Raw genomic sequence first — 21,861 nt, forward strand, 5'->3', positions numbered from 1 at the left:
GGCTTACCACGACGTCTTATAGCAGGACCTAAATTGAACTGCTCTGCTTTTTCGTACCATGACATCAATTATAAGCAGGCCTGCGGCAGGTCTGCTCAGTAAACCGTTCACCATTTTTTTTGTATAGAGTTTTCCTACCACAACGGCCACTTTTGACAGCAGGAATTGTTTCTTGCTCGTCGCAAATGTCAAATAAAGCGATTCTTAAAAAGTTACTTTCAGGTAGCTTCTTTGGACATTTTGGCGTTGTTTTGTAAGATATTCACCAAATGTTCCGTGTTTGTTTCCTAAGGATTTGTAGGATAAAGGGCATTAAAATACATGCAAAGCTATTGTTTAATAAGAATTTGATTAAATACCTATGAATTTTTCAAAAAAGTTAAATCTACAGAAGAGTAAGTTGTGTAAACATTAATAACACCCCTAACATTATTGCAAAGATGTGTGACGAGTATGAACTGTTTGAGTTTTTGGAAAGTGATTTCAACGAATCCAGAATGGCAAATAAAAAGAAACGTTTAAGGAACAGAGAAAATAATGATCCTTTTGACTTAGATGAAAATGCTTTCATCAAGGAGTACAGGTATGTAAATGTTCACATATCAACCGCCTTATGCTCTATCATAAAGAAAGATCTATCTCTCTCTTCTCAACAACATGATAACATAATTACTCGTATCTTACTTGTCTAGGTTAACCGCAGACTTGGTGCACAAACTTTGTGAAGAGCTGGAGCCAATAATGGCAAAAAGCTCTAAAAGAGCAACTGATTTAAGCATAGAAGCAAAGGTCAATCAAGTTCCATAAAGTACATTATTTTAATAGTAATCCTCTCTTATACAAATATATAAAATTCCCACAGACTTATGAAAGTCGTCAGTTAAAAAGATTAAGGCACGCTTATATTTACTTAGCTAATTTTATTTATATTATATCAATAATTAAGTTTGATAACAATATGCCTTTTTTGCCTGCAGATTTTTCAATAAATTTGGTATCCCTGGTGTGATTGGATGTATTGATTGTACCCATGTTCGCATAGTAAGGCCGAATGAGCATGAAGATAGATATTTCTGTAGAAAGAAATTCCATTCTCTAAATGTTCAGTTGGTAAATAAACTTTTATTTAATAGTTTTATAGCATAATATATAACACATACAAACATGATCACATCTATGTCCCTTGCGGGGTATTCAGAATCAGCCAACAGTCCCAAAAATACTGATAGGCCGAGATTAATGGTAGATAGAATTGAGATTCAAATAATGGTAGGTTGCTAGTCTATCACCTTAAAAAAAGAATCCCAAATTTATAAGCCTGTCCCTTATTATAATGTAGGTATAATCGAGTAATTTTGAAAAATGTATATTGAATAGGTATATACTACGTACACGTCTACTGGATGCCTCCCTGGGCCCGGGCCAGCCCTAATTCAGGAACAATGTCTATGAACTTTTCATGTTTATGAGTTGGCTAAAACTACTCTCCCACCAATGATTTTCTAATATACATACTTACAATTTTTTTTTCCATTGAACCACTTTAGTAATTTCAAATTTTTCTTATTATTTTTTTTTCAGATTTGTGATGCGGATCAACAAATTCTAAGTGTTGATGCGAGTCATCCAGGGTCATTTCATGACTCATTTATATGGAGCCACCATCCTGTACGTTACCATTTGGAAAATTTAGGGTCTGAAGCAACATGGCTTTTAGGTAAGAAAACCTTTGTTGGTGAACTTATTATAGCAAATAATGTGAACAATATTGTTTGAAAGATATATTTTTAACACACTTTCAATTAAAACTAGACCAATTAAAAACATGAAATAAAATTTTAAAAGTCAAAAATACTTGTAGGATACAATTTTAAAATAAAAATGTATCATTAAATTTATATAAAATATGAATGTTCAAATAAAATAAAAAAATAACAGAGTTATAATGTTTATTTCCAGGTGACTCTGGGTACTCACAACGAAGAACGATTATGACACCTATTTTGGATGCAGAACCGTCTGGTTATATGTGCTTCCGGTGTGTCTACACCGGAAGCATATTATACACAAAAGCATGTAAAGGCTAGGAATGTGATAGAAAGAACTATAGGTCTTCTCAAAGCACGTTTCCGGTGTCTCTTGTGCCACAGGGTGTTGCATTATCAACCACAGGTTGCTGGCTTCATTACAAATGCTTGTGTAATATTGCACAATATTCGTAATGAAAACAACTTGCCTGAAGTAAGGTTGACAGAAGAAGAGCAAGCAAGGGAAGTTGCACAACAACCACCAGTGGAAGCTCTTCATGAACCAGCTGGGCAACACAACATTGAGCTTCAACGTGGTATATCTACACGGCGGGATCTTGTGGCACGTCTCTGGGCTCTTCGCCGTACCTGAAAATCAAAAAATAGAATTTTATTGCAGATTTTTATTCAATAATATTTCGTTTTTAAGAGTAATTTATAAGTAGCTATGCAGGTAGTTTATGAACAATAATCTTTTTCATTTAATATTCATCAAAGTAATATAGTTTTTTTATTGTTATTAAATTAAATTGAATACCAATATTTTATTATGTAAAAGCATAAAAGTACTTATTCAATAAGTAAATGTATATATATATATATAATAAGTAAATGTAAATGTTATGTTATGTTAAGTAAAAGAATTTTACATGAATAATTTAATTTGTAAATTTAATTTTGCTTAGTAATCATCTTTCTTTTTTCTTTTTTAAAAGTAGTTCTAGTTTTAATTTTGCTCATTCCAAAATGACATATTTTAAAATAACTTAATAATTATAATAAAAATTAAATAAAACATTTTTTTATTTTAAATATATACAAAACATTCTGTATATTTGCAGAAAAGTGAATATCTCAAAGAAAACTTCAAGTTATTAATGGATTAGCTATACCAATATTATTAAGAGAAATGATTGACATTTTGAAATGGTTTACTGGACCAATTTTGATGAATTTGGCACATTGAATAAATTAATTATTGCTCACCTACTTCTAATTATAGCCACTAATTCACGGAAGAGACAAATAGCTTCTTGAAGTATTAAACTATTTGCAGCTTCAGTAGCAGCCCTCTGTCGTGCAGCTTCAACTATTTGCACCCTTGCTTCTGCAGCTGTTAAATGAGCACGTCCGCACCGTCGCCTAGGTTGTGGCGGGGCTTCAGCCTGTACCACACTAGGTACTTCGACGCCGACAGCCTCATCAGAGACAGCTGCTGCGTGGCTTTGTGAAGGATCTGATGATGCAGTAGTAATTTCTACCTCTGCAGGTAGAGAATCTGCCTCGATAGAACTAACAGTTTGAGATACCTGAAAATAACAATTGAAATATTCATTCATACAATCACATTCTTATACCATAGGAGTAGACAGAGCTTACAGTCTCAAGAAGACTTAAAGCATTGAATTATTCATATACCTAATCACATTCTATGACCATAGGAGTAGACAGAGCCAACAGTCTCAAAAGGGCTAAGCCATGCTCAGCTATATGGCTTTGTAATGTAATCAAATTGTTAAATTTATTATACAAAATACAATCAGTATGGTATATAATTCATCATCACTAGGCTACTATGATATAGTCTATTCACTTAGTTTTATGTACTAGGCGCCTATGACAACACATTTTGAGATCACGATGCCTTAGTCAATAAATATTAATGTTTTATCTCAATCTAGTAATAATGAAATTGAATACATACACTAGAAGGAACTTCTAACCATTCTTCTGTAATGGATTCGACTTCAATACCTCGAATGCCAGAGGGGCCAGCTTCAGGTCTCATATCATCCTAAAAATAAATGGTTTCATTAATACATATATAACATAACATATATTTTTTGTATTAATTATAACTTGTAGGCTTTAATGTATTTAAGGGATCTTACCTGCAATGGGTTCACCTGCACCGCTGGTAAACCCATGCCATATTCCACACCAAGGATACTTAAAAATTTTATGTCAATTTCTGTTAGCTCTTCCCCACTTGGCGAGCCCCCTCCTGTCCTGCTGATGCTCTCTCGAATTGTTCTATTTTTACGTTTTATTTTGGCCTTCAGGTCCACCCAGTACTAAAACAAAAACAGTTAAAGAACATTTAGGTATAGTTTAAAACTGAGACAATGTAATTAAAAGAGAAAACTCATGGATTGAGTGCCTGTAGGTCAACACACCAGGCAAACTGGTAGGGCTAGAGATTTTAAATCTGCAGGTTTCACTAAATAAGGATTTCCGAAACTTACTGCAAAAGTAAAGATTATTGATTTAAGCAGGTGAAGCTGGGAGTAGGATGAAGATGACTCTAAGAAATAAAGGAATCAATGTTTACATACCTTGGTATTATAAGTAAACACTTTCTACTTACGACATTATATAGTTTTCTTGTAAAATAAATAATAGCCTCAAAAGTTAAGAATACTAAAAATCACTGCGATCCGGCAAACTTCTAAAACTGTTGTGAGGTAAGGCGCGTCGACTTAAAAAGCCGTGACAAGTAAAAAAAGGATATTTCAAATGGTTGCAGAACGGCTCTACACATTAAAAACATTATTTATGACTAAGGGACGAATTTAAAGTTATCGAAAACTTTCAAGTATCACTCAAGTATTCTAGCAGGTACCTACTTTAAATTTATGTGACAGGCCGATTCGTTCAAAACCATTTTAAACTAACATTTATTTAATTTATACAAATTAAAGTATTTTATAGCGTGCAACAATGCATTGCAATTCAGAAAAATTTAGGTTAACTTCATATTTAAGTAATTTAATAGTATTTGTTATCTTTAATTATATTATTATTGTATTATTATGGTATTATTATTTTTATTAGAGGTTTGAACGTTTCTTTATTGACATCTCCACATTGAGCCATAGACAAAATAACCGTTCATCATTCAGCTTAAACCGTTCACCTTATAAGACGTCATGGTAGGAGTTTTGAGCAGGCCTGCTAATAAACTGCCTTAATATTTGAACGGTTCTATAAAAGGTTGTGGTAAGCCTCCAAGTGGCCTAAGTATGTAATGGATAAACATCTAAATAAGTTCTTGAGGTAGTTATGTACTTAATTAAAACTAGCAATATTTAACTAAAACAACGAGATCCGAGCAGTATTTTGAATACCAAGACGATTTGATCCTTTTGAATGACAGTCAAGTCAAGGCACAAAGATTTGACATATATGCTGAAGACTTTAATGACATCATGATCATGACACAACAAAACAACACAAACACAAACAAACTGTCCAATTTATTTTGTAAACGAATGAATCAAACACTTGTGCGCAAAAGTATAGTAAATTATCAGTACTTAATTTCGTTTTGAAGTTCCACAGCGATGGTTGTGTGAAAGATATAGTCATCATGCGTTGTTTAATTTTTTTGTGTGTGTTGTGCATTTTCTCAGCCTGTAGGTCCGATATTAATGTGAACGATGAGCAAAGACTATTAAATGGTTTTATTGAGTTTTTAAATAACTTGTCTAATCACCAATACTACTATGAAGATGGAATCCTGCTTAGTGCGCAAGCGACTGTAAGTGGGTTGTTTTTGTAGTAGTTTCACCCGAGGGTTATCATTCTGCAGACCAACTTTATCATTATTCAATATAATTATTTACTTCTTAACTACATACGGTTTTAATGATATAGTAGGTATTTAATTGGTTTATTTTAATGACAGTAGATACTTCTTAACATTCTGATAAAATTCCAAAAATGAATGATTTTCACTATAAATAATGATTTTTCTGAAACCATATTATGGTCTATTACATAAACTATCAAGATATTAAATTGAAAAGGCAATTGATTTATCTATCATCAACGGTGTAGCAAATAAAATTGTTTTCTTTATCGAATGATTGAAACAAGAAGTTGAAATTTTTACTAAGTATAGGTACAAGGTGAAAATTAATGTGAATAAAACCATATGAATTGGCACCTGTTGATAAATAAATAAAAATCGACAATATGAATAGGTTCTCAAAATTCAAAATTTTTATTTATTATTATAGGATACTTCATATCCCTTAATAATTGTCAAAACTTTTAGTTTCACAACATTGGTTGACGTCAAACAAATTACTTTAAAACTACGTTAAATGCCGCTTCCAAGGCGTCAGTGCAGAAGAAGTGGTAACAAACTGCACTGCAGCATTTTCTTTTCTTTTACTGATTTGCACATAAAATTTCATGTGTACCAAGTTGCTAATATAAATGTTTATTCGAATTTCGATCATATAGTATGCATTGCATCTGAATGAAATCTGTTCTGAATAAAAACTAACATACAGTCATGTTATACAACTATGAGGGTTTGATTTTTGATCTTTGACTAAGTAAACTTAAAATTGTTTTATGTTACAGTATTAGGTATTAATAGCCTCGTCAGTGGTCAAATTGGTAAGGTGCCCAGTTAAATGCATGATGCGCAGCAAGGCACAGGTTCAAATCCCACTAAGTCCATGTAGCAATGACTATTTTAAAAGTTAGAATAGAACAGAATAGATTTATTTTTAAAATTGGATACAAGGTATCACGTATTGACGTCACATCACTTAAAATCTAATTATAACTACTACCGCTTCCAATGCTACTTATTTTGCTTCTTCCACATTCAATTAGAGAAAAGAGAAAAATAAGTTAAAAGAGATCTAATCTAGGAAATGTTGCTTTGTGAGCTGCTCATTTTGTGGGATCCCTCTATTACTCATATATACATACAATCAATATTTTTCAGAAGTGTAGACAGAAACTACAATTTTCCACTTACCACAATCCTTGCACCCATATTAATAACCCCTATATCAATTACTTATATGCCAAGTTACATCAAAATGAATCAGGTGGTTCTGTCCTTGATAGAAAAATCTATGTACCATGTGGTTCCCTGTGCCAAAAGAATAGGACTGCTCCATCTCTTTCCCATGGATGTCGTAAAAGGTGACACAGTTATAGGCTTATAAACTTGTAAATCTTTTTTTGGCAACAGGCCAGCAACCAGTCACTATTTGATATATTATTAAGCCAAACAGCTGATTGTGGCCTATAAGTCTTTTCAAGACTGTTGGCTCTGTCTACCCCGCAAGGGATATAGACGTAATTATATGTATGTATGCAGAAAAATCTGTACTTTTCATGCCAAATAGCTGTTTATCAATATGTGAGCTAAGCTAAAGATGGATAGATAAGGAAATTATCTCAAGCATCTCTTATTCATAGTCACAAGGATTTTTTATGATGTCATTAATAAGTTACACATAAAATAACATCAATGTGTTTTATGATGTGTTCACATTGTATTATGAATGCCAATTTTTGTTCTTTGTTCTTGTTCCCTAATAAAGATTAAGATATTTTTAGATCTATTATCATGCACGTGATGTGATGTTCTTGTTAGGAAAATTACGATTTTTAAGAAGTCAACATGAAATCCTCTGTCTTACATACATAAAATCACGCCTCTTTCCCGGAGGGGTGGGCAGAGACTACCTCTTTCCACTTGCCACGATCTCTGCATACTTCCGTCGCTTCATCCATATTTATAACTCTCTTCATGCAAGCTCGGCGGTTTCGGGTACTTTTGACCTGACCCTTTACCATCCTCTGTCTTAAATACATAAAATCACGCTTCCTCCCTGGAGAGGTAGGCAGTGACTTCATGTTTCTAGCTAGCTTCCGTGCATAATTTTTATATATTGGGTACTAGTTATAGTAAAGTTAGGTATATGTTCGTTAATAGGTAAATGTTCGTTAATCCCCTTTTAACAAGCTGAACGTGGCCTGCCAGTCTTTCGAGATTGCTGGCTCTGTCTACCCCGCAAGGGATAAAGACGTGATTATATGAATGAATGAATTAATCCCTCATTAAATTTATCATTTTAATCCATTCGTTTCAGTAATCTGTATGCAAAATCTCTTTAGTCATTTATTCCTGTAGTTTGTCCCGTAGATATTTATTTATTTATCAGAAATTCTACAAAAACTAATGGGCTCTTTCTTTAAATGCGGGCGGAGCCGCGGGCGTGCTCTAGTTGATCACTAAGAATAAGTTTTGTTTCAGGAGGGAGACTGCTACAGGATCCAAGTGAAACTTAAGGAGAAAGAAACCCAAAAATTCTTCAAGTGCTCATGCACAGTGAGCCTTCAGGAGAGTGGAGTAACTGTACAAGATAATGTGTATAATTGCGAGGATTATACTTTGGATTCGGACGCCTCTTTGGCATCTCAGGTTCCTGGAGCATCTGAGGCCCCAGTGGAGTCTCAGGTCCCCGAGGCATCTGAGTCTCCTGTAGTGTCTCACGCCCTGGAGAGTACTTCTGAGACGGACCTGGAAGGAGGAGGACAAGGACCCTCGGATGAGGCTCCTGTTTTATCTCGTAAACCAGTAGAACTTGACAATGAAATTCGTCCTAATACAGAGGTATGATTTAAAATATTTAACATATATCACGTAATGGTTCCTTACGGGGTAGACAGAACCAATAGTGTCGAAAACACTGAAAAGCCACGTTCAGCTTGTGGCTGTTAATGATGGAATTGATATGTCTACTAGACTACATGTCATCGAACTATTGGTTAGAACAGGTACCTATGTTTTTTTGTGTCGGAAACTTCAACATTGAAACTGTCGATGCTCGAAATGTTCGGACAATGTAGATTGATTTGGTTTGGTAATGAAATGAGTAGTGTACATATACGCTCGTACGTATTTATATGTAAATAGATACTGTATTTTACACTTTAAAGACATTGTTCCTGATATATTTGTTACCATTCATATTGGCCACAAATAAAAATAAATGGTTGTTTGTCACCCGCAGGATCAACAACTTTGACCTAAAAATCTTTTATCTTTCATGCGACTTGACCCAATTAACCCTTGGCGAAAGAGGTTGATTTTTCTTAAAGTACGCATTATTGAGCGAGTTTATTCCACGGTTTTTGATAAAGCCTAGCAATATGTAATGGTAGCGTGAAGCGATTTCTATTTTATCTGATGGTCTATTTTATCACTGTGCCAAATTTACAAAATTATTCGGTTTAGTAGTTTTGGTGTTTATTTGTTATAAACAAAAATACAAATGGTTTTTTTTAATATAAATATTTGCTTGTTAACAATTTGTCATTTCTTAACTGTCGATAAATAATTAAGATTCAACTTAATTAATATGAACACGAATCTTACTGATCGACACTAACAATTTCTCGAATTTCCCACAGTATGGGAAAACTACATTACATCTGAAGTTTCTGGCGAAAGTTATATTTTTTCAATTTCAATTTTAGGCCACATCAGGGGAGCAATTTGTAGCTATACCACGTGAGGAGCCCATCCGTAGGAACAGCGCGGTTTGTATCGGCTGTGGATCCCGAGTGGACCCTGAGGCTCCAGGGGTGGCCGAGCTTGCTGCTGTGGGCGTCAAACAGCTGGACAGGCACGACCCTAACATTAGGCACAGCCTCAATAAAGTCATTGAGGTCGAGAGACAAGTTCAGGTATTTGAAGGGTTATCATGTTTGAAGAACTATTTTTCGAAAGCAAACTTATCCTAATATGTAAAGTTTCATCTTGATTTAAAAAGATTTTGACGATTATCAACTTGGTTAAACTTTATAATTTGAAACTCATTTAGTCAAATTAATAATTCCTGTAGGTCTATTATTATTCATCAAAGTTTAATGTTTCTTTTCTAGGTCGTAAATGGAGTAAGGTATGTACTAACCGTTTCAGTTGATTATAACAACTGTACTACTCCAGAAGACGAATTATGCTCTTTCACCGTACCTTGCAAAATTTCGATCCTTGAAAAACCATGGATCAAATTGCCTAGTGGGGCCAAGTACAGGGCCATATTGTCCAATAACTGCACTGAAACGTGGTTATTTGGTGATAATGGTGAAGTTGTACCAGAGGGGTCTGATGGTGATGATAAATCCGACGATACTGTAAAACCTACGCCTGATTACGATAAAATCGCTAATACTGGATCAGCCGATGATATTTTAAAGGCCATATACAATAAAGATCTGCAGTCACAACAAACCCAAAAAGGTCTATCTGATCAAGAAATTAAGGTCATAGAAGAACAAATAATACCTTACGACCAGTTTCAAACTTCAACCGACTCATTTATATCTGCAACAAAATCTTCCAATCATGAAGATATCAGTAAACATAACATTGAAATCGAGTCTGCTAAACATTTCAGTGAAAACTCAAACTCTGCAAACAACGACAGAGCTGTCAATACTTTGTCCGAAGAGAAAAAGAAAACTATAGACGAATTAATTAATTTTTTCAATTTTGCTGGTTATTCAACTAAAAACAAAAGACAGACCTCGAGGAATAAAAGGAGTTACGCAAATGATATAGACGTTATGTCTTTAATCAATAAATATACTAAAATTAAAGAAAATATAAAAAACGCTAAATTCCTTTACGGTATCGCTCAAACCATGGTGGATTACTTAAATGAAATATATCCTTTAAAAGCGCAACGGATCTTGAAAGAAGTTATTACTGCCGAGGAGGAATTTGAAAATGATCGTCATTTTATCTACTTACAAGCGCGTGTTGTGATACCACAGAAAGGGAGCAAAGAGAAATCAATTAATATTTGTAATAGCGTGATAGATGGAACACGTAAAGATGACCCGGAAGTATTAAATGCTTTTTGCTATAATGATGAAAGTGAAAATTATAATATTCCTATTCAAATACCAACTGACGATGCTCTACTATATAAGTTGATGAATAAAGCCATTGAAAAACTGGAGTCTGAATCGGCGAATGAGAATGCAATCAAAGTGGCAAAAATTATTTCAGCAAGTACTCAACGAGGTTCAGGTGTATTGACAAGGGTATCAGCAAAAATTGTATTTATGAATTGTAGTAAAACTACTATTTTCACAAAGCGAGAAAATTGCAAAGTCTTAGATGAACTTGGATCAAAACTTTGCGATTTTGAAATATTTCAAAGAGATTTGCTGAAAAAGAGTGAAGTTATATATAATTGTATAGACACACCATTAGACGCAAGTTTTTCAAGTGAAAAACAAAAATTTACATCCATTGAACACATGAACGATCCAAAAATTATTCAAATAGCTCAAGAAGCTTTAGCATATTTAGAGTCACAATCGAACAGGGTTAACAGACAAAAAATTGTCAGCATCAAATCAGCGTCGACTCAACTTATAGCTGGTCTTTTAACAAGTATAGACTTTTTAGTCGGTTTTACAAAATGTGATAATAATGTTGATGTTGAAATCGAAAATTGTGATCTTTTAGCTAACGAAACTTTGCGGTTATGTACTGTGAAAACCTGGGAAAGACCTTGGTTGGAAGATGGCAAAGAAATGAAAGTAATTTGTCAAGACAATTATTCAACCAATGATAAAGAAATGTTTAATTCTTCCGAAGAAAAAAGAAAAGTACAACAGCAGTTATTAAATCCAGAAGACCCACGATTTGATATTGAATTGGCAAAAGAGTCATTAGCAAAATACCTCAAAGAAACAGGAATCAAAGAAACCTACGATGTAGTTCGTGTCGATGTGGCAAGAGTTAAAATTACTGGTAAAGTGATAATTTCAACTTATCTTGATTTTACCGTAATGTCACTGAATAATAAAACTAGTTCATGTCATTCTGATGTATGGGTCAATTCAGAGCTTAATGAGAAAAACATGACAGTAGACTGTATGTTTAATGAACGCCAACCAAAGACATTTGAACAAATCGAAAAGCGTTTAGAAAAAGATGCTAACCTTCCACAACACAAAACTATAGCTGAAGAATTCATGCATCATAATTTGGGTGCTGCTGGAAAACAGGAAAATAGTCACATCCAAGATTCAAGAAACCACGGTCAGAAATCAGTGACAAAACGTCAGCTAGCTGGTGGCATCAGTGAAAGAGATCCCAATGATCCAGAATACAAAAATTTAGCAGAGGAGTCTATGCAAAAATACTTGGAGTCAAATGGAATGACGCAAGCTCATAAAGTGATCAGTGTTGATAAAGTAACTTATCAAGTTGTTTCAGGTTCTAAAACCACACTCGATTTTACAATAAAACCATTAAGTGAGGGAGATGTAATTAAATGCCATTCTGAAGTTTGGGAGCAGCCTTGGCTGAATAAGAAGGAAATTACAGTTAAATGTGAAATCAATGATCAGAAATCAAGGACAAAACGACAATTACCGGGTGGTGTTACTGAAAAAGACACCAATGATCCTAAGTATAAGGTTTTAGCAGAGGAGTCTATGCAAAAATACTTGAAATCAATAGGAGAGACGCAATCTCATGAAGTAATTAGCGTTGATAAAGTATTTTATCAAGTTGTGTCAGGTTCTAAAACCTCATTAGATTTTACAATAAAACCAGCAAGTGACGGAGATGTAATAAAATGCCATTCTGAAATTTGGGAGCAGCCTTGGCTGAATAAGAAGGAAATTACTGTTAAATGTGAAATCAATGATCAAAAATCGAGGACAAAACGACAGTTACCTGGTGGTGCCAGTGAAAGAGACCCTAATGATCCGAAGTACAAGGTTCTAGCAGAAGAATCTATGCAGAAATATTTAGAGACAAATGGACTGACGCAAGCTCACAGAGTGATCAGTGTTGATAAAGTAACGCATCAAGTTGTATCAGGTTCCAAAACCACACTAGATTTCACAATAAAACCAGCAAGTGAAGGAGATGTTATAAAATGCCATTCGGAAGTTTTTGAGCAGTTTTGGCTGAGGAAGAAAGAAATAACAGTCACGTGTGAAATCAAAGATCAGAAATCTAGGTCAAAACGTCATCTTGCGGGCGGTATTAGTGAAAGAGACCCTAATGATCCAAAGTACAAAATTTTAGCAGAGGAGTCTATGAAAAAATACTTAAAGACAATAGGTGAAACGCAAGCGCATAGAGTCATCAGTGTCGATAAAGTAACATATCAAGTTGTATCTGGATCTAAAACCACACTTGATTTCACAATAAAACCGACCCCAGACGGAGATACTATAAAGTGTAACTCTGTGGTTTGGGAACAAGCATGGTTAAACAAAAAAGAAATAACAGTTGACTGTGAAATTAATAATCAAAAATCGCGGGCTAAACGAAACATTATTGGAGGTTCTACTGAAAAAGATGTAAATGATCCTAAATACAAAGCTTTGGCAGAAGAATCCACACAGCAATTTATGAAAACAAACGGAATGATGCAAGCACTCAGAGTAGTTACTGTGGACAAAGTTACAGTGCAGATTGTCTCAGGGGTTATTACAAAACTTAATTTTACTATAACTTCAGATGATGAAGGAATAAACTCAAGTATTTTTAAATGTTACTCGGAAATTATGGAAATACCTTGGCTTCAGAAAAGAGAAATTAGTGTTTCCTGTTTAGTACCAGATCGCGTTAAACGAACCACTTTGAATATTAATAAACATAAAGGTCATCCTGTAGAACAAGACCCAACTAGCCCAGAATTCTTAGCACTTGCAAAAGATTCATTAGAAAAATTCAAACACTTAGTCAACAGTAAAAGTGAACATGTTGTTTTAGAAGTAAAAAAAGTAACTACGCAAGTGGTAGCTGGAATAATGTATAGAATTAATTTTGTCGCAAAACGAACATCATGTGTTACACATGATATTAAACTTGAGCTGTGTAATGCAGCTAATGAAGACAACTATTTGATTTGTTTTTCAAAAATTTGGAACCGGTCTTGGTTAGAACAAAAAAATATTGATGTGTCTTGTTACACTGACAATCATATTGATGATGACGAAGCCAGTAATAATAACATTACGACCAATACATTTAAACTAGGCGTAAAGGAAAGCCAAGATGTTAATAAAAGAAAATATAAGCAACTTTCGAAGCTCGCGTTAGAAAAATACCAAAACATATCGAATTCGAAATATGGATATAAAGTTGATAAAATAAATAAAGTTACTGAACAGGTCGCTGCGGGTACCACAATTAATATAAATTTTGATGCCTCTTCGAATAGATGCTTCACTTCGAAGTGTCCAAAAACAAAAGTTATGTTACATTGTAAGGCAGAAATATGGGAGAGACCGAGAGAAAATGTCAAGCGAGATATCATGAGTGTCATTTGTAAACATAAAACTAAAGCTGGTATGCAGAGAACAAAGAGACAAATAGATGATGGAGATAGCAATGATTTTGATGAAGAAATGAAGTACTACTATGCTGATATTGCTATTCAACATATTAATGATAATTCCCAAACTGACAATATGTACAAACTAATATCTATCCATGACATACAGTCAACAGTGCAAATGCGAAATGTACTGATACGTATGTACTTAGAAGTGGCTTTAACATTCTGTTTGAAACATAAAAATAAGGATTTATCTGAGTGCGATGAACTGGACGGAGTAAATCATAGACTATGCCATGCAAGGTTGTATCCTTCTAATGATGACGAGCTCATAATTAAAAACTTGGTTACAGTTTGTGAAGATGATGAGAGTTTTACAGTAGTCACGGGTCTATCAATACCTAGTTTGGTTACAGCTTCAATAAAAACCATAGAAGCTGACCCAGATGTACTTCATAAGATGATAAATGTAGGCCCTCCTTACGTTATTCCTAGTTTGGATACAAGAATGCCTATCAAGATAAACTTAGTAGTGGCAGCGACAAATTGCACAAAAGATGTAGATGTTAAAAAGTACCGCGGAGAAGTGTGTCTTGTAGATCGTGTTTTAACTTCTCATACATGCAATTCTTATATTTATATGACACCCCATAGTAATATTATCAGAAAGATCGATGTAGAGTGCTATAAACCAGAATTAGTCCGGGCAAAAAGATGGATCAATATGGAAAGTGGGAAGTCGACTGCGGATGAAAAAGAAATTCGAAAATTAGCAGAACTTGCGCTACTACAGCTGGAAATGGAGTCACTACATCGGTACAAACAAAAAATTCTTGAAATTAACAATTATTCTGTGAAGGTAAGATCAGGCAAAGAAACTGATATTGATTTCGAAGTTGCCTACACGAGTTGTATAAAATACGAGTGGGTGGAAGACTTGTCGACTTGCGAATTATTGGATCATCTACCTAGGAGGCTGTGCAACGCTAAAATTGTTGAAACGCTTTGGAACAATAATGGACGAAAGATCGAAGTCAGTTGTAGAGATGACGAGACGCCGTTGGAAGCTCATGTGGATTTCCTTAATGCGCAGACTGCGACTTTGATATCCGAAGAGGCGATGAGGCACATCGAGGCTAAATATCCTCACCCTCGTAAACAGAAAGTGGTGAGAATTTTCTCTTTGGAAAAGCAAGCGGTCGCCGGTATGCATTATAGGATGAAAATGGAGGTAGGACTTACAAACTGCACCGCATTGAGTAACGAACACAACTGCATGGTGGTAACTGACGGCAACTTAAACAAGTTTTGTAGAGTGAACGTGTGGGTTCGTTCGTGGTTACGAAACGCTGCGGTGTACCGGGTGTCTTGCGATTACCAGAACGATATGTACACGTCTATGTACCAGGATGTACAAGCACAGCACTTGTTCTTCGAGTTCTTGCAGACATACAAGCCGGTTTACTTGAATGACGAGAGTGAGATGGAGAAGAGGTTTAAAATTTTCAGAGAAAACGTGAAGAAGATTCACGAGTTTAATGTTCGGGAGCTCGGGACCGCAACCTATGGTGTGACTAGATTTACTGACTTGACTTATGAAGAGTTCGCCAGTAAGTACCTGGGCTTGAAGACCGTTTTGAGAAACGAGAATAACATTCCGATGAGTAAAGCGAAAATACCTGAGATGAAGACAGTCCCTGCATCATATGATTGGAGAGACCATGGCGCTGTGACTGAGGTGAAGGACCAGGGGTCTTGTGGCAGCTGCTGGGCGTTTAGCGTTACAGGTACAACCATTTTTCTTAAATATCCAATATTTCCAGTCATTTTTTAGGTAAATACTGTCATTTACTTTGATTCTCAACTAATTTTATTAACTAGTAAGATAGTGCAAGTATTTAATGCGGCTGAGCAAAGGTTTAAATAACATAAAGTTGTGCCTCATATTATAGCCGTTATAGCCAAATCTGGTATTTTACCTACTTAAAAGAACATGTGATAATGAGAGAGGTTTAGTAACGTCTTGATTTTAAATAAAGGAGGTTAAATAAAGACCTGTGTGTATCAACCAACAGCAACACAGAAAATTATCACAATGCCTTCTAGCATAATGTGTCCTTCAAAACTTGACAGCTATTGGCTTTGCCTACCCCATAAGGGTTATAATGGTAATCTTGCGTCCGAGTAGGGAAGACGAGAGAAATCTTTTCTGAGAGAAAAAAAAAGAAGTATGTATGTGAGAGATAAAGACAGAAAATTAAAGAAAACTGCGCATAAAAGTCAGTGGAATACAAATAAACAATTTTCGTGCAGGCAACATCGAAGGCCAATGGAAACTCCGCAGCGGGCAACTGGTCTCTCTGTCTGAGCAGGAGTTGGTGGACTGCGACAAGCTGGACGACGGTTGCAATGGCGGCCTGCCTGACAACGCTTATAGGTATGTGTCCTTTTTACGTAGTCATAGAGTGAGGTAAATATAGGACAAAGAAGGTTTATATCTTAGGACACACAGGGCGAATTAGGCAAAAAAGGATGGAGGTACAGAACATTGAATGGAGACTCTGCAGCGGGAATTAATATTTTTGAATTTTAACTTGAATAGAGTGAGGAAGGTACAGAGCGCGGCAAACAGAGCTAGGTAAGCACGGAATAGAGAAGGTCAATGGCTTGTAAGCATTAAGTCAGGTGAGTACATAACATGATAATAAGACTACCAACCTCGCTTTATCCTTACAAGCCAGAGATACAATTACATAGGTACAGAGAGATAACGGCATTAAGTCTGCCTTTTGTAAAATTTTAAATATATTATATACATATAGTGTTTTCCGCAGCTGGGAATTAATCAAAAGCAGTTTCAGAATTATAGTTAAATTCTGTTTGCTGCCAGAATTCCGTACTCTTTACTGGTTATGAAAGAAAAACATTCCGTATCTCTAGCTGTTTATCAATAATAAACATAATCACGTCTTTAAACCCTTGCGGTTAGACAGAGCCCACTGCCACGAAAAGACTGAAAGACCACGTTCAGCTGTATGGCTGGATTGAATTTAGACTCAAATAGTGACAGGTTGCCAGCTGATCGCCTACAAGAAGAATCCCAAGATTATTAGCCTTTATCACAAATCAGTTACCAATTATCCTTATATCAAACAACAATCAGGGTCGTTTAATTTTTCTAGAATAGAATCTTTATTTGCTTTTGATAAGTTTAATAAAAAGTGTAGCATAAAACATATTACCTCCTGATCAGCCATTAATAGTAGCATGCAAATATTAAAATAAAAAATATTATATTTATTCGTGGCCAAAGAAGGACGAAAACAAGACAATTACTAAAAATGGAAGAGAAACGTATAAAAAATCATCAAAATGACTGCTATTGTATTGTTTGTCATGCTCTTACTTCAGCGTGTTTAGTCATCGGAATTTCCCTAAGCACGAGATTGACGCGAATCCAATTAGTATGTCATACTATAATTATTATCGAACAATGGGCCATAAATTTATTTCTGCCACGTCGTTAAAAATCTTGCTCAGATTGAAACAATAAATTATGTATTTTGCTATCAAACAATTTTACAACATATAATAAAATATTTATCGGGACAACGTGATATTCTAATTAGTACTGCCTTATTTTATTAGACTAGAGGTATATATTTGTTTGTTTTACATTCCCAGCCAGATATTTCTTGATTCTTTTTCTCATAATAGCTTATTTCTAATTACATTCTCAGTTTATTGGGTGATGTTTAAACGCTTTTAATAGTTCAATCAGCCTTGGGAATGTTCGTTGGTCGACTTTTGCAATATCCCGAATAACAGTGAAAACTTTTTGAGCATAAACATAATAAAAGCGGTCTTTCCTTGTTCCTTGACGAATGTATCGAAAATACGTTATAAGCTGTGAGGTACGTTCGATTTAAGTATATTGGAAAATTCGACACCCGAGTGTGATACATCTTAATACCTGTGAGTTTCGAGAGTTATTCAATATTCATTAAATCACGTCTAACCTAGCAATTAGCGTGCCGGATACTACAATTTAAGTTGAACAAAAAAAATCTGTCATGTAAGTATTTGCTCGATAAAAAATAAAAAAAATATTATTGTTTCAGAGCTATAGAGCAGCTTGGAGGGTTAGAACTCGAACGCGACTATCCATACGAAGGGCAAGATGACAAGTGCTCGTTCAACAAGACGATGGCCAAGGTTCAGATTTCTGGCGCCGTCAACATCACTACCAACGAGACGGATATGGCCAAATGGTTGGTCAAGAACGGGCCTATTTCTATTGGTAAGTAGTTGTTTTTTATCTTCATCATCGTTGCGTGTTCCCGATAATACTGGAGGCGTCATTGGCGTTGTGACAATGTCGTCTCGCCTCTGAATCTAAGGTTCCGGGTTTAATTCCCGAACAAATGATGGAATGTAGTATTTTTTAAATTAACCTTGTCACTGACATCCAGGACATATATGTGTACCTATTTAGCGAAGTGTTTGCGTTCAATTGTCTGTCTGCCAGCAATGGTTAAAAAGGTAACTTCAATGTAATTATTACTTTTTTATTTGTGCGGGCTTTATTATTAAAAAGTTCAGACTAAATTGTGTCATATTTTATCGAATAACCGCGCCCTCAATAATTTTTAAAACGCTTTTTGTAACTACGGTGACGTTATCAGTCAATCATTCTATTAATTGCTTGTAACAAATTCTGCATACCTCAATTATCAAACACCTTCGGATGTTTACAGTTTATGTTTTCGTGTAAAATTTCAAGCATTTTTGCTACGTTATGTCTAAATATTTATAGTAAACATCTGAAGAATGTTAGTTGTGAATCATTAAAGTGTTGATGCGCTAATAAATCTTATTAGGGAATGTTGTTTGGAAAACCCAATGTGGAAATCACAAACAATATGGAGGAATACGTAATTAGTTAGGCGGGAAATGCATATCTTTTAAACTTCATAGCGAATTTCTTTAAATACTGAAATAATGTTGTTTTCTGTTATTATACCTAGTTACGTCTTTTTATTGAAAAATAAATTTCTGAATTATATAAATTAATTTTAAAATGTACAACATATAAATACATCAATATAGTTTGTTTCAATACCTTAAGCAATGGACTATACATTGCGTTTTAATCTACGCTATTTTTGTATGAAAAGGTATAAACGCGAACGCCATGCAATTCTACATGGGGGGCGTGTCGCACCCCTGGAAACTGCTGTGCGACCCCAAGAACCTGGACCACGGAGTGCTTATAGTTGGATATGGGGTCAAAGGTAACATATACATTTTTATTTGATGCGTTATTGTAGTTGTACTGTGTGGTTTCTGGCACTTTCGAATTTGACCACTCCATGTCTTTCCCATGGATTCTGTAAAAGGCGACCAAGGGAAAAGCTAATAAACTTGGGATTCCATCATTAAACTGAACGTGGCCTTTCAATCTTTGTGAGACTTGACTTCGTCTACCCCTTAAGGAATGAAAAATGATTATGTGTATGTATGTATGCTTTAGAACGTCTAATATTGACGGGTAAAGTGGAGGAGAAAAGACCTTGAGGCCGCAGTCCAAAGCGGTGGTCGGATCTCTGAGAGGTATGAATCACCGATGAGCGCCACGCTGCACCATGCGATGGATTGTAACTGGTGGAAACAGTTGGTTGACGAAATGAGACACGATGCATATCAATTAGTGGACTTTTAGTGATCAGTAAGAAAGGTTTGACTGGCAGAGAATGCCTTCTCTGGCATTAAGTCCACCTGTTGTACATTTTACGTGCATAAAGCTTAAATGAATTAATAAAAAGATTAAAACTCAAATTTAAATACATACGTAAATCACGCCTCTTTCCCGGAGGGGTAGATAGAGACTACAGCTTTCCACATGCCACAACCCTGAGGACTTCATTCGCTTCTTCCACATTAGCAAGTCAAACTTCGTACAAGTTCGTCGGTATCGGGTATAATTCGCCAAATTGAAAAGTCAATTAAACCTTTGTCCATAAATTTTTCAGACTACCCGCTTTTCAACAAGCACCTCCCGTACTGGATAATAAAGAACTCGTGGGGCAAGTCGTGGGGCGAGCAGGGATACTACCGCGTGTACCGTGGGGACGGAACCTGCGGAGTGAACCAGATGGCCAGCAGCGCGCTCATTTAGCAAAGAAATGAAATATGATTTTAATTTTTTCTACCCTTATAGAGAGACGGACGAATGGAAAATGTCCATTTATTTCTTATAAGCCTTAATCAGAAAAAAAGTTTTTCATTCCGAAATGTTCATTTAGGAGTTTGGCTTCCAGATAATGTGTGCTTCCGCGGCACTGTTATAGAGATATTCTGATTTATATGCGTCGCCTCAACATTAGATGGTGTGTTAAAACTAGTTGTGTAAAGTTTTATATACAGTGGCGCGCCCATTTAGCAACCGTAGTGTATTATGTTCAGAACTACATGCTAATTGTAGCCATAGTTTCACAAAATACAGAAAGGGATTTTTCTTTCTCCTCTGTCTCAAAAACGGAGGAATGTCTAATTACTCTCATTTGAAACAGAAATTACCAGAAATATCGAGATAATTTTATTTCTAGAATTTGTTTAGAAGTTTGTCCTCCATATTTTGTGTACTGCCGCAGCACTTTGTTATAAAGAATTTAAGGCAATAATAAAGCAGCTAAAAGAAATAAAGTAAAACGTTTAAACTTTTTATCCCTAAAAAAATTACCATTAAGCAGTTTTTGTGATAAGCATTCATTTTGCAAAATGAAGCAAAAAAATTGGCTTACTTTAAAAATCGTCAATACTATTTGCAAAATTGAATCTGTTTCGAAAACTACATTGATCCTCAATACTCGTTGTCACAAATCAATCGTTGGTATTGTAAAATTTTAATGCCAAGTTTTTATACTCTGTAAACATAATACTTATTCGGATCTGTGATAATATAAGATCTGTTTATATAACGAAATTATATATCATTCTTATTATTGTGCCTGAAACATAGCTTTACATTTTGTTATTAAACATGCCAAAAATATGTCTTTTTGAATGTATCTGTGCCATCTATACTAATTTTTGTAGAGCATCATGGCAGCTTAGAGGAAGCCCGTGGCTTACACGCGACCCAGCGAATTGGGCTGTGGTTTGTCAGCCACCAAGTAACAGAAGAGTTTTATATCTATGTCCTTTTCAACGCCACGTAGATGTTTTCTCTTTTACATCTATGCATATCCCATTCTCTATCCTTGTCTTTCGCGCGTATTGCTAAGCTAAAAGGTAGTTTGTACGAATGCACGATTTCTTTTAGCTTAGCAATACATTGTTTTTTTTAAACTTCTGACTTCTTATTATCATTGGCTTTATTAAGTTGTTTGATTTTGAGATTAATGTTATTAATAATTTTCTTTTTATGATACTTATACATTTTAATTAGTTTCTCAAGTTATACCTAGTCTTTATTTTCGAATTCCTCATATTTTTTATACATATATGTTATCAGATTTTTTTTAATAATGCTAAATTGTACCGAATCAATAAGCGCCTTCCGTTATATTATATTTGAAAATCTTTCTTTTTGATTACCTGAGGTCATAAAATTTATCTTATTGTGCCTGTTTCCCTCAGGGCAGGCAGAGACCGATAATAGTTCAGGTTATGACATTTTGATCTTGAACCAA

General features: G+C 35.0%; 3 protein-coding genes across 7 annotated transcripts; 2 read left to right on the top strand and 1 right to left on the bottom strand.

Moving 5' to 3' along the window:
• The first annotated feature begins 27 nt into the window (after nucleotides 1–27).
• On the top strand, nucleotides 28–2,823 carry LOC106133865 (putative nuclease HARBI1). Of its 4 annotated transcripts, none has more exons than XM_060949325.1 (4): nucleotides 28–583; nucleotides 693–789; nucleotides 1,582–1,717; nucleotides 1,960–2,823. In XM_060949325.1, exons 1-4 carry the CDS (start codon nucleotides 441–443, stop codon nucleotides 2,085–2,087), a joined length of 504 nt encoding a protein of 167 aa, XP_060805308.1. In that variant the 5' UTR covers nucleotides 28–440; the 3' UTR covers nucleotides 2,088–2,823. The 4 variants fall into 4 exon arrangements, with proteins under 4 accessions (XP_060805308.1, XP_060805307.1, XP_060805310.1 ...); XM_060949324.1 differs by lacking the exon at nucleotides 693–789 and adding an exon at nucleotides 978–1,110 and having other exon boundaries at nucleotides 30–583; XM_060949327.1 differs by lacking the exon at nucleotides 693–789 and adding an exon at nucleotides 978–1,110 and having other exon boundaries at nucleotides 30–583; nucleotides 1,582–1,668; nucleotides 1,960–2,009.
• On the bottom strand, nucleotides 2,263–4,747 carry LOC106133330 (uncharacterized). Of its 2 annotated transcripts, XM_060949329.1 has the most exons (6): nucleotides 4,364–4,747; nucleotides 3,920–4,102; nucleotides 3,733–3,822; nucleotides 3,081–3,337; nucleotides 2,947–2,985; nucleotides 2,285–2,396 (listed from the first exon to the last, which is right to left on the bottom strand). In XM_060949329.1, the coding sequence occupies exons 2-6, from the start codon at nucleotides 3,953–3,955 to the stop codon at nucleotides 2,351–2,353; spliced, it is 468 nt and encodes a 155-aa protein (XP_060805312.1). In that variant the 5' UTR covers nucleotides 3,956–4,102; nucleotides 4,364–4,747; the 3' UTR covers nucleotides 2,285–2,350. The 2 variants fall into 2 exon arrangements, with proteins under 2 accessions (XP_060805311.1, XP_060805312.1); XM_060949328.1 differs by lacking the exon at nucleotides 2,947–2,985 and having other exon boundaries at nucleotides 2,263–2,396; nucleotides 3,015–3,337; nucleotides 4,364–4,741.
• A 497-nt stretch (nucleotides 4,748–5,244) lies between these two features.
• LOC106137424 (uncharacterized) lies at nucleotides 5,245–20,830 on the top strand. The gene is made up of 8 exons (XM_013338245.2): nucleotides 5,245–5,568; nucleotides 8,098–8,457; nucleotides 9,324–9,533; nucleotides 9,732–15,954; nucleotides 16,481–16,604; nucleotides 18,289–18,467; nucleotides 19,345–19,461; nucleotides 20,200–20,830. Exons 1-8 carry the CDS (start codon nucleotides 5,398–5,400, stop codon nucleotides 20,343–20,345), a joined length of 7,530 nt encoding a protein of 2,509 aa, XP_013193699.2. The 5' UTR covers nucleotides 5,245–5,397; the 3' UTR covers nucleotides 20,346–20,830.
• Nucleotides 20,831–21,861: the final 1,031 nt, after the last annotated feature.

This window comes from Amyelois transitella, chromosome 18 (assembly GCF_032362555.1).
Source record: "Amyelois transitella isolate CPQ chromosome 18, ilAmyTran1.1, whole genome shotgun sequence".
NCBI classification, from domain to species: Eukaryota; Metazoa; Arthropoda; class Insecta; order Lepidoptera; family Pyralidae; genus Amyelois; species Amyelois transitella.